The sequence below is a fragment of the Desmodus rotundus genome, chromosome 10, assembly GCF_022682495.2.
Source record: "Desmodus rotundus isolate HL8 chromosome 10, HLdesRot8A.1, whole genome shotgun sequence".
Classification (NCBI taxonomy): domain Eukaryota; kingdom Metazoa; phylum Chordata; class Mammalia; order Chiroptera; family Phyllostomidae; genus Desmodus; species Desmodus rotundus.
Window position 1 is genome coordinate 65737261 of NC_071396.1, and position 13465 is coordinate 65750725.

General features: G+C 40.7%; 1 protein-coding gene across 2 annotated transcripts in view; it reads right to left on the bottom strand.

The window, feature by feature from the left end:
• Positions 1-13465, bottom strand: part of RAB31 (RAB31, member RAS oncogene family) — a 156908-nt gene that overhangs the window by 77229 nt on the left and 66214 nt on the right. For both annotated transcript variants that reach the window (XM_024580430.4, XM_045187847.3), the window contains one exon: positions 4768-4847. In XM_024580430.4, the coding sequence (XP_024436198.1) occupies positions 4768-4847 (80 nt within the window). The remainder of the gene's footprint in view (positions 1-4767; positions 4848-13465) is intronic.

A 13465-nucleotide genomic window follows, 5' to 3' on the forward strand; every position in this document is an offset into this window, starting at 1 on the left:
TATATTTACACAATAGAATACTAGTTGGCTATAAAAAAAGAAGGAAATCTTACCTTTTGCAACAGCATGGATGGACCTGGAGAGCATTACGCTAAGTGGAATAAGCCAGTCAGAGGAAGAAAAATCCCATATGATTTCACTTATATGTGGAATCTAATGAACAAAATAAACTAACAAACAAATAAAACAGACTCATAGATACAAAGAACAGACAGACAAGGTGTCAGAGGAGAAGGGATAGGGGGTCAGGGTGAAAAAGGTGAGGGTATTAAGAAAAAAAAAACACCAAAAACCATAGATACACAACAGTATGGTGATTAGGGGGGAAGGTGGCGGGAGTTAGAAGAAGGTAAAGGGGGGATAGTGGTGATGAAAGGATACTTGATTTGAGGTGGTGATCATACAATATAATAACAATATAATATACAAGTGATATACTGTAGAACTGTAGCCTTTAAACCTATATGATTTTATTAACCAATGTCCCCCCCAAATAAATTCAGTTAAATATATATATATACACATTTGCAGTTTAATATTTGCCCTTTAACTTTGCTTATGGAATTTTTTCCACAAACACTTTTTAAACATTTGTATAGACAGCTGTATAAATATTTTGTTTTTGTGTTTTAATTTTTCTTTTTACTTTGATGTAAGGCAAATTTTCATTCATACCTCAGTATGTTCTAGGCCAGTGGTCCCCAACCTTTTGGGCACCAGGGACCAGTTTTGTGGAAGTCAGTTTTCCTATGGATGGGGGTCAGGGGAGGAGTGGAGCTCAGGCGGTAATGCGAGCAAAGCTTGGCTGGCTTGCTCGCCAGCTGCTCACCTCCTGCTATGAGGCCTGGCTCCTAACAGGCCATGGGCCAGTACCAGTCCACGGGCCAGTACCAGCCTATAGCCCAGGTGTTGGGGACCCCTGTTCTAGGCAACAGGATAAATGATACATCAATCCTACCCTTTTAAAGTTCTTAGACTTTAAAAGAAAAGTTCTCAGAAAACCAAGTTCATGTCTTTAAAACCTTAGAATCATAGACTTTCAGAGCTGGAAAAAACATGAAATATCCAGGCCAACCACTTCACTTTACATATATATGGCAGTGGGGGCTTCTGAGACCCAAATGACTATACTGACCCTGGTTAAAGAAGAATCTAAAGGCAAAGTCAGGAAAACACAGAGTCCCTTACCGCCAGCCTGTGTGGAATGAACACTTAGAAAGTCCCTCAGTTTTCTCGTCTGTGAAATAGATCTAATATCTACTCTACATGACCTAGAAGGCTGCTGTAGAATCAAATGAGGAAATGAAATCTGTGAAATTTCCTTTTGGTAACAGTAAGGCTGTGAGGAACAGCTTTAGTAACAGTAAGAATGCATAGCATTTATACTCGTACGTATATACACATATACAAGTGCATGCATGTATATGTACACACACACACACACGTACGTACCATTCTCTATTCCAGATTTCTTGCCACTAGGAGAAAGACTATCAATATTTGGAATGAAGATTGTCATTAATCTTTGGGTTGTTTGAGATTTTTTTCAGCCTCTTTGCTAGCTTTCAATCTTAAGAAGCCCAAGTCTTTTCTTCTCTATAGATTTCCTTCCAGAGTGGTAGTGGAGGAGCATCAGCAATGCTGAACTGACTTCATTACCGGTGGGAACGAGAATCTGGCAGAGAAGTAACCCAATTTCCTTGTGAAAGTTAAAATAGAAAGGGAAATACACACACATATATATGTTCAAGATGTCAACACAATCTGCTTGAATAGCAGAGCCAAGATTTTTCAGGGTGAGTCACGGGAGATGATAAGAATTAACTCTTCAATGCTAAGGCAATGACATTTTACAGCCTGTGGCCTTTTCCCAATGATAAGATGATCTCAGTGGGAAGAACAAGTGTGGACTTTAAAAGTGGACTAACTTGGTTTGAGTCACAGGTTTATTGCTCACCTAAACAAATCACCTAGCTGCTCTGCCCCCTGGGGCCAGCAGGGTTACTGAGAAAGAGTTTTTGCACCTGGGACATGAAATGAAATGTCGATGGGACCAGATAGGACATGTAAACAAGCAGAGCGGACTTGGCATAAAAGTAATACTGATAAAAATAATTGTAGTAGTAGTAACAATAATAATAGCGGGGAAGACATGGAACAGAGAGGACTCGTGCACCCACAGGGAATGCCTATGGCTTAGGTCCACCTGGCTTCTGTCATGTAAGCATGTGCTCTAAGCCTACAGATTTTATAAGAAAAGCCAGAAATGCAAGGTTATTATGTAAAAATCTCCTGCTTCTTCATTATTGGCTTAAAATTTCTGAAACAGGCTAAATAAAACATATCTATAAGCCAGATTGCCAGCCCACCAAATCTACCAGCTGAGATACGCACACAATCTTTTCTAAAAGTACTCCATTTATGCTATCTTCCAAGAAATCTATTTGTTCCTGCTAGCTTTATTTTTCTGAAACTGTGGTTTGGAAACATTTTCTAGAAATCTCAGAAGAGAGGAAAATTTTTGAGCAATTTTAAAATAGGGAAAATAAACTATATCAGGAAAAGACAACAGATAAGAATGGTGGGACTGAGCTTAATCTTGACTCCAGAAAAAAGTGAGGAATGATGTAGGTAGAAAGCAGAATGGCATATAATTTAATGTTACAATCATTTAAAATTGTGTTTATGAAGAAATTTTCAGGTGTAAGAAATGTTTAAGTTAAAGTTTATAAGAAAAAAATTCAAAATCATATATGCAAAAATTTTCTAAAATCATACCTAAAGCTGGTGAGTATATAGAAAAATAAGGACAACCTTTCTGAAAAACAATTTGGCAATATCTATCAAAAACTTCAACTATGTTCTTATTCTTTGACTAAATCACTCCATTGCTACGAATTTAATCCAATGAAATAAAAGAGGTACACGCAAGCATTTATGCCCAATGATATATATAACAGTATTTGTAATATTTTTAAATATTTTAAACTACCTAAATGCCTTAAATGAAAAATAGAGCCATTAAAAGTCATTGTCTTTAAAGATCACTTAATGGCATAGAATTTACAATATAATGTTGAATGAAAAAATATTTCATACATACATAGGAAAAAGACTGGAAGAAAATACACTAAATTTATATTTATACCTATATGTAACAGTTATGTTTGACACTTTTATATATTTAGCATATTTGTGATAGGAGCATGCTTTGCCTTTTTATTTAAGAAATCATTAAAAAAGGAATTAAGGTGTATTATTCTTAAAAATTTAAGTTTAAAAAGTAGACAATGAAAGTCTCTCTTCTAGGAACATATTTCAGAATCAGTCACTCTTATGGTTTTTACTTTTTTTTATCAAGAAACACAAAGTGGCAAATCGAGGAGAAAAAACATACATCACAGAGAAAAGCGAAGAGAATTTCCTCGATAAAACTGTCCCCAATCTACAGAAGTGCCTATGTTGGAAGACATTTCTCCATGGGTCTCTTGCAAGCAGAGGCAGTGTCTTTTTCCCAGACTGTGTTTTCAAGGATGTCTCTACAGGAAATAGTCTTGGAAGGGAGAGATAATGTCTCACTCTGGAGCAAAGCACAGGCATGCCTACTGTCCATTATAAATGATTTGGGTTCCTTTCGAACCCAGAAACTCCTAACTCAGTTTCTCTCCTGTAACACAAGCTACTGCATATGTGAGGCATCACTTGACCCTGTTCACATCACCCTATGGGAAACTGGTGGTTAGGGAACCAATGTAAAATAATACTCTAGCTACTGCTACTTCCCTTATCTCTGACCCTGGAGACCTGTGTCTTCTGCAAGTGTTTCAGGAAAAGTTAACTTGTTGGCCTACAGACCCTTCATTCAGTTCCTGACACATATTTTTGTGAACATGTTTCTTTAAACCACTTTTGAATCATAAAATGTGTTGGTTTTTCTTACCTCTGTCACTCCAACCACTGGCCTATCAACCAACTCCTCTTGAGCATCTGCATATGCTGTCATGAATTTTCTCCACTTACAACTAATAGAGACAACTGCTCGTCACCAATTCTACAGAATTCCTAAAATATATACATGCACTGTTCCTCTTCTAAGGAATATGAAATCTTACTCTCTGCAAGGATCATGCTATCTTCAGGGAGAAAAATAAGCAAGGCCAAGTTCTAACAGAGTAAAAAATCAAGCACCTGGAAAACGCAGTGCAAAAGCACATCTGGCAAAAGAATCCATAGGAGAGGAGAAAATGGAATTTAAAAAAGTGCCTACATTCCAAGGTCAGAGTCCCAGAGGTGAACAATCCCCCTTCTGTCCCCAAGCGTTAGAATGGAAATGCTGACATTCAATTAGCTCAGAAAAGGAAAATCAATCTCTCCCACAGACTGCACAGACAGCTCTGCCATGTGAGTGGACAGCATTTCCAGGTTTACTGGCAGATAAGTTACAGCAGAGCCTTTGGGGATTTGTCCTGTGTCTCATCTTCCATCTGGAAAGAAAGCTGGTGTGACTTTCAGAATAATGCACTTTGAGATCAAGGAAATGACCTTAGGTTGCAGCATAACAATAGTTGGCTAGGAAAAATCATTGACAAGGACAGGAAGCCCAAGGACAGGAAACTTAAAAGTGACTGAATTTCTGTCCAAGTCTTTACCATTGGGATTAATTCTCACTGGCTGGGATGAAACCACTTGAAGGCTCAAGCACAAAGGCACCTCTCTGAGCTGTCTGAAAGGGAAAAACGTGGAAGAGAAGAACACACGGACACTTACCCAATGGTCGGGCTGATGTTGTGGTCAAAGTGATCCTGGACAAATCGACATACAATGCTTGATTTCCCAACCCCAGTGTCCTGGAAAAGAATGAGAACACAGCCTTAAGACGAAGGGTACCAATTATGGCCTAGTATAAACATAGAAGCAGAGGACAGGAGAAGTAATTTCTGGTTAATAGTTGGGGGGTGGTATATTGTCTTCTATTTCTTACCAGTACTTTCTACAATGAAACTGTATTACTTTCATAGAAAGAAAAGTATGGTGAAAATAAGCATTAGAAATATGTTCTACAATAATAAACTAGAACTAGTATGTCCACAATGCATGTATTTCTAGAAATTTGGAAAATTTTAGAGCAGTCTAAAGAAGTATGGCAACACTGTTTGGGAAGAAATAAAACTGATTTTGTCCAAACCTTAGCACTCAAAAAATGTGTAATCTATTTTTCTAGATATCACCTTGTAAGACCTATGAATTCTAACTTCTCTATTTCTAACATTTTCTCTTTAGAATCTGATGTCTGCATAATAATCTCATTTTGTTTAATTATATGAAGGTCTCATCTCAGCTCTTTCTCTGTTAAATACTTCTTTAAAGCTAATTAGGATAGAGGTCCAGTTATACATTGGAAATCAAACACATGTGTTTCTACCTACTCCCCTTCAAAACCCTTGCAAAATGGTTTAAGGAATAAAATATGCAAATAGACAAGGTCAAGAGAAGAGATAACACCAAACAAATGATGCCAACAAAATGTACTTGTCCAAATGGTCACTGAGAAAGAAGAGCTGGAGCTCTAAGTGCCTGCAGGAAGGAAAGCCAACGAGAAGCAAGGCAATTCACGCCACAGCATCCTGAACATATCAAGAACTGAAAGAGCAGGCTGAAATCAGGGTCAGTGAAAGGTTCACACAAGCATATCCTTAGTGCCCCAGGCCACATAACCAGAGGACAGACCCTCCTGTACTCCAGGAGATGGGAAGTTGACTCTCCAGGAAAGCTGCACCAGATAGGGGTTGGGCTTGGGAACTTCACATACAGTTCGGGGAGCACCCAATGCTATTCCCCTGCCCTGTGCAAGCCCAGACAGAGGAGGCGAGGATTCCCACCTGGGTAAGAGGAAAAGCTCTGCAGATCCTGATCCTTGGGGTCTCCCACCTAAAGGCCATGTGTGCGCCAGTCAACAAGCCTCGGCGCAAACAGAATGTTTGGTACACACTTTAATTTTGTAAAAGGAAACAGTTAAGAAGCACCACACATTTATACCCACAACAAAAAAGCAGGACGCTCATTTAGAAAGTAAGACTGAACTTACTCTCAGAAATTAAAGATGTAATGGTAGAAATGGAAATTTCAAAGGAAGAGCTACAAAATAAAGTTGGGAGATTGTCCAAAAAGGAGAATAAAGGAGAATAAAACAGTTGCCAATAACTTTTCTTCTGAGAAGGGTGGCAAGGCCACAGGATGCAAGGTTTGCAGACTATCAATACAGAAGTCCTTGTCAAAATGTGCTTACCTGAAAGGATCATGGAGATATTTTGAGATATATAAGTAAAAGGGAAATGAGACATATTTAGCCCAAAAAGAAAAAAAATAGTCATACAGTTTTCTTATACTAAAGGTATAACTTTTATAGCCTAAATATCAAGGAGAAATGTTGAAACTAAAAGAAATGTTTTTCTTTAGAGAGTGAAATATGAAATGCCATTGACAAACGGAATTATTTTTATTCCTCCTTGTTCTTATGTTTTGGGGAAAATTCCAGCAAACCTGGGGGGGGGGGGTAAGGGCATTGGCTGTTGATATTCATCAGAAAATCATTCTCCAGAAGGTCTCCCATGCCAATGAGAGAGGCCTTCACGGGTTCTGAGCCATAACTGAACAACTGCACCAAAAGCTGTTTATCTGCAGAGTGCAGATCGATGCGCAGAGTTCAGAAAGGAGATGACAGAATTAAAACTTCAGCTCCTCAGATTCCAAATCAATGCCGCTGCTATTTCTGAGCTGCACCCTCAATATGGATTCCGGCTAAGGTTCCCACAGTCCCCCAAACCGCAACATAGTTGCTTTCACCTCCATTGCTTTTAAAACTCCCGCCCTGACCCTCCTTTGGTCCACGCAACCCCAAGGAAATAGAACTGTGTTGCCCTACCTTTGAAGACAAAACAAACAAGCAAACAAACCTTTTCTTTTATAAAGTGAACCACTTTCTGCAAACTGCCGCATTGGCAGGGTGGGACCTCTCCCCAACACAGACCACACTGATTATTTTTGTGTCACCATGCTCATGGGTGACCCCAACCCAACATAGACAGCTTTCAAATTTATTACCCCACAACAAATGCTAAATGATTAAATCTCTGGCCTCTCTGTACCCACTGAAGCCATTCCCACAATGGGAAGGCAGATTAATGCAAGGGTCTGTCTTGTCCCTCTCCAAACCTCTCAATCATAGTTAGGAATTCTCTTTCTCAGGGCTCTTCTATTCAACCATTCCTCACTGGTCCAGCAAGCAATCACCAAGTGCTGCCTTCCACATGCCAACAGTCCTGACCAATGGGAGATAACATGACCCCTCCCTGGCTTCCTAGTCTCATATCCCATTGAGGACAGCCATCACAGGTTCTGAGCCACCATAAAACATCACCACCAAAGGCCATTTATCTGCAGTGTGCAGACCGATGTGCAGAGTTCAGAGAGTTCCACAACCATGAAAGGTGCATGACAGAGGTAAGTATCTGCACACAGTGCTGAGCAGGACTGCTGTGCCTGTGGCTGGCTAATCCACCACCCAGAGCTCAGGAGACAAATCCTTAGATCCCAAGCTTTGTTCCTTTGTGGCCTTCCTTGGTGTCCTTTCAGCTTACATCAGGCTCACCCTACTTCCAAGCTGAGAAACTCACCCCTCTGAAATGCATCTAGCTCCTCCCAGGCAGGAGAGGCCCTTCCCCCTGGAAGCAACATGGCACTTACTCTGCATGGGCGGCCATGGGTGTACAAGGCCTTGGCTGCATCGTGTGTCTTCACAGTCAGGACTCTGCTCTAGGAAGCATATTTTGGAGTCTATCCATTCACTCTACTCAAGGGCTCTGCTCAAAACCCCCAAAATAGCCCAATGGCTCCTGCAAAGGTGACCCCCAAAATGCCCTTGAAGATGAAAAATTCAAAAGCCATCTTATTCATCTCTACTCATCATCGTGAACAAATAACTGAAGCTAAAACTCCAGCTTTTCTGAATAATTAAAGTAGCAAACCTGCTCAGATTTGGATTTAACAATTAATTCTTCCAGCAAATACACTGTGTTTCTTTTCTTTTTACATTTTAACTCTCGCCATTTCTCTCTTACTCGCTTATACATTTGATAGGAAAAAAAATACAGGGCAAAAGGATAGACAAAGTTTTAGTTTGCTTTACAAAAGAAAATATAAAGAACAGCTTCAAATAATCTCTGGCCAGTGTCTTTGTGAAGGCTCAAGAAATGACCTCCAGAGCCTCCTTCTCCCTGGACCCCTGCTGTTCCCCAGCTGGCCACAAGGGGAAGGCCCTGCTCCAGGACTGCTGAGGAGAGCCTGAAGCCAGGACACACTAGGCGATTTTCATGACTCACTCAGCTTTATGATTTCCTTTTCCTGAAGGAACCTCATCAGACAGTGACACACACACAAGAGGAAAATGCTGGTGAGTCATGCATCACACAGGAATGCATAAAGGTTTAAAGCAGGAAAAGAGAAGAAAGCCTGCTAGGTGACTAAAGGAGTCTGTGAAGAAAGAGAAAGGATGAGAGGAGGATCATGGCTGTCCACCATTCTTTAGAAGTCACTTTATTTTTAGTGGACTTATAGCAACGCGAGGAAACTCAGCCATGCATCTGTAAGAGTATCATAGCCCATCTTGTCCAATCTCCTAGTTTTGCAAAAGAGGAAGCTGTGTGGCTTCCTTAAGGTCACACAGCTGGCTAGTAGAGTAAAAACCAAGTTTTCTAAGTCCCAGTGAAAATCTCTTAAGGTTCTAACCAAGTTAAATCTCCTCCCTGCCAAATGTATATTTCCTCAAAAGAAAAAGTCCATTTTCTAGAACTCACAAATACTTTTATTACTGCTTTCCAGTTTTGCTTTCCATAGTAGCAGCATGTGTTCTCAAGATACGGCTGCTGAGATTTTTTTTTCCTTTTTTTGACTGTAATGCAGAGGACATACTACCCACTACTGGGGGCGTAGTTGAATAAAACCAATTCTGCTCCACAAAACAGGAATAAAGTTCGGTAAAATCCCCCCTCTGGGATAACCAGTATTTAACTGTATTCTCCTCTATAAAGTTGATGTCAGATGCAGTCTGAGGACTAGCAATTGGTCCCATCTACTTACTGGGAACTGTATCTCTCACGGTATTCCTCCCATATACATTATTATTTGGGCTATTAATAACAATTCTCTGAGAACAACCACTTTTTCTGACATGACAGTCTCTGCTTTTAGCTGCTGCCATATAAAACTCTAAGTATTACCTGGTTCACTTCCGGACTACTGCAACAGGCTTCTGGTAGGAGTTCCCACCTCTCAAGATAAAGAATAGTAAACTTAGGTGGCAGATCCATCACTGCCACCTAATCCTCTCTGATGGAAGATATCACCAATCAGTTCAGGATATGTTATTTTATTGAACCTGAAAAAGGCCTCAAAATCTTTTCAACCCAGCTCTGCACAGAATCATCGCAACTTGATCAAGGTGGGTTCTTAGAACAAATGGCTGTCCTCTCCCATCGTTGACTCTACCCAACAGTCAACACACTCCCACCGACTCCAACCTCACTGCGTGCTGCTCTGCAGCTGCTCTGGACATCTTTATAGGTGGGTAAGGTTGTGGGAGAAACTAGGAATATACATTCTTGATAGCATTATAAATCAACATGCTTCTTATGAAAAGGAAATTATAAACCGTAACAACAAGACACACAGACACAGGAATTCCATTCATAAGACTAATTAAAAGAAAGGGAAAAATGAGGACAGAAATGTTCATTGAAGTATTATTCCTAAAAATGACTATAGATAAATAAACTGTGGCATAAACAGTAATCTTTTAAGCTTTCATTTCACAACCAGAATGTGAAAGAGGCAGAACTCAATTTGTCAATAACATGAGTCATGGAAATGATAAATCCAGCACCTGGTCTAGGAGTCAGAGAGAGCCCTGTAGCAAGAAGTTTTGCACGTATATATTTATTTCATTCAGACATCCATTTACTTGTTTAGACTTTAAACTTCGCGTACTTCTAAAAAGTCTTAAGTGTCTTACATGTTGATAAGAGTTAAATTAGGAATTTAGGAGGACTGTAGAGGTCAGCCAAATCTTGTAGGTGGAGAGAAACAAGGTAAGGAGAGAAAGAGTTAGAACCATGGAATGGCAAATGGTTTAGTCTTCTGACCCCCCAAAGTAAGGAAAGCCAAGTGCACCACAAAGTCTGAACCAGTGGAGTAAAGGTCTTGTCAAGGGCACTGGACACAGCCACCACCCCCATCCCCTTGCACATGATGGCCATGTGTGGAGACAAACTCTAGGCAGATGCAGAGGAGTGCCTGAAAACTGGGGGCAGTGCCATGCACACCTGGGAATTTGTTCCACTTTGGGAAAGATGGAGGAGAAATCTGGAGGAAGGTGTGCTGTTGCTGAAGAGAGGAAGAGGTCATGAGGGAAAGAATTTCCGTTTTCTATACTTTCAAGATGCTGCAGCCCAGGACTTCATCACCACATCCTTCTGAAGGCCAGGTCCCAGTATCCAGGCCAGTAAAACCGAGGGTCCTTATGACTTTGATTAAAATTAAATTTAAGTCCTAGGTTTAAGAGTCATCTCTCTCTAAGTACATATACAAATATATACATGCACCCCTCAGAGACCTAGCCTTTCCCCAGAATAACCAGCAATGCCCTAAGTAGCACAAAACAGCAGCCCTGACCTGACTAATGGTCACATGGTCTAGGCTAAGGACAGCATTTTGACCTAAATTATGTTTCAGTTCCTGAGCCCTAAGGTGGAGTGACCACCCTAGCTACTTCTGAAACCAGTTAGAGGGACACCAGAACAGACTTCAGAACTGTCCTTAAGACCTGAAGAAATGATTATTACCTTTACATCACCTCTGACCAATCAGCTCCCAGCATGACCCAGAACCCCCTAACCTACAGTGTCTTGTGATTTTGCCTCATATAATCTGTAAACTACATTACATTGGGTAGTTCAGGCTTTTGAGCATTAGCTTCCCGTTCTCTTGGGTGGAACCATTCATAATAAAATAGCCAATCTTTCTCCACTGCAATTCTCAGTATTTAGTGTTTGGCTGTGCTAATGCCGGGTGGACAAATTCTTTCTGTTCTATAATACCAGTGCTCCTCAATGGCACCACCAGCCCAAAACCTGGGTCCACCCAGAACAGAAAACAGAAGAGAAGTCAATACAAAGGAATACGCCTCTGTCAGGCCCAGGAATCAAATCTGGGAAGTTCTGCAGTATGCATTTAAAGGTTTCAAAGAAATCCCACAGAAATGCAGCACAAATTCCATATGAACCCACCAAGCTTTTTTTAAAGTTCTGGCCAAGAGGAAGAAAGCACACACTACCCTTCCATTTTTCTGCTCTGGAATTATAACAAAACAACTATGGAAAACCCCATTCACACACCCTTTGCAAAAGTCAAAGGCCACTGCTTCTGACAAAACTAAATTGACTGACCTGAGGACTCAAGATCAGACACAGCACATCACCCCCCAGGGCTTCCACTGTGCTCCCTGGAGATCTCTGATGTGTCACTCTGATTCTGTGTCTACAGCTCCCTTCCCACAGGAGGACTGAAACACTTTGTTCCTGGATACCGTTCAAGGATATACTGAAATTATAGATGCAATGGGTCTCCTGTCCCCTGAGCCCTACAGGTACAAAATAATTTCCAAGGCATCCCTAGCACTTTTTACCAGATTCCTTAGCAGTGAAAAGGGTTCAATATTTATAAGTCACAGGAATCACTACAAAAAAAGTGCCATAAAAGCAAGAAAACATCATTAAACTCACATCCATAATATGCTTGTTTTATTACCACACATTCTATCAGATTTCCTCTGATGGTGGTGTGACCTCTATCCAAGCAGAGTATATCTCACTCAGACTTCGCACACTATGTTCTAGGAAAAACTGACCTAACAATGCAGGGAAATCCAAATCTAGGCCTCTTACTGTATTTAGGAAACCATACCGCAAAATTATTTGGGAGAAACACAATATAAATAATAATCTCTTGAGCATTCCCAGAAACAACTCCACAATTCCTCTTGTCACAGTAATTTTGAAACATGTCAATAATGTGTATTATAACAAATGTCTTAAATCCATTTACAAAGGGGAACTAACTATATATATAACAAAAATAGAACTGAATTGTCTCACTGAAAAATGTGAGATCTGCCCCCCAAGTCTGAAAGTCATTAAAATTTTGTTTTCTTTACCTCATGGGAAAAAAACAGCTTACAGACCTAATTTTAAGCACATAAATAACATTAATGGATTTAAGCATTTAGATTAATGCCACATGCGCATTAGGGAACATAGCTTAGAAATTCCACAACCCTGTAGTCTAAATGTATATAAAAATAATCCGGAGACTTCCGGTCAAGATACAGGTGTAGGTAGACCGGCTTTGCCTCCTCACACAACCATAGGACAAATTACAACCATATCGCAAAACTAATAATACCCAGAACCATCAGAAAGTTGAGCTGTATGGAAGTCTGATAACCAAGGATTTAAAGAAGCTACATTCATCCAGAAGGGTAGTAGGGGTAGAGTTGCAGAGACGGTAGAGTGGCACCAGCGGGAGAATGAGAGGAGGGATACCCTTGGGAGCAAGCGATCCAAGCCCCAAGGCCAGACTGCGCAGCCCAGGGTTCCAGTACTGGGAAGATAGATACCTGGTACCTCTCAATTTCTAATGGGCTGTAAAAACCAGCAGAGGTTGGGATGGCAGAAGAAGCTGCCAAATATTCACCACTTAAAGGGCCAGCACAATCTTAGAATGTATGCAAACCCACACACTCTGGGATTCAACACCATGAGAGCAGCTGGAAGGGTACCAGTCACACACAGGAAGGGGGTGAAGTGACTGGAAACAGGGTGAGTGCCAGGCAAACTGCCAGAAGCTAGGCAGTGGCATGGTCCCCCTCAGAACCCTCCCCACATAGCCGCAAAGTGGTGAAGCAAGTTACCTTGCCCTGGCAATTACCTAAGGCTCTGCTCCACACAATTTACAGGGGCCTTTTCTACATAGGCCATGCTACTAAGATAGGATGTGAAAACAGCTCTACCTAACACACAGAAACAAACACAGGGAGGCTTCTAAATCGAGGAGACAAAGGAAAATGGCCCAAATGAAAGAACAGCACAAAACCCCAGGAAAAGAACTAAGTGAAACAGAGATAGCCAACCTATCAGATGCAGAGTTCAAAACACTGGTTATCTGGATGCTCAGAGAACTCCTTGAGTATGGCAAAAAAAATTTAAAAAAAAGAAATGAAGGTCACACTAAGTGAAATAAAGAATAAGCCACAGGAAACCAACAGAGAAAGGAAGGAAGCTGGGATTCAAACCAATGATTTGGAACATAAGAAAGAGATAAACATTCAACCAGAACAAAAAGAAACAAGAATTCA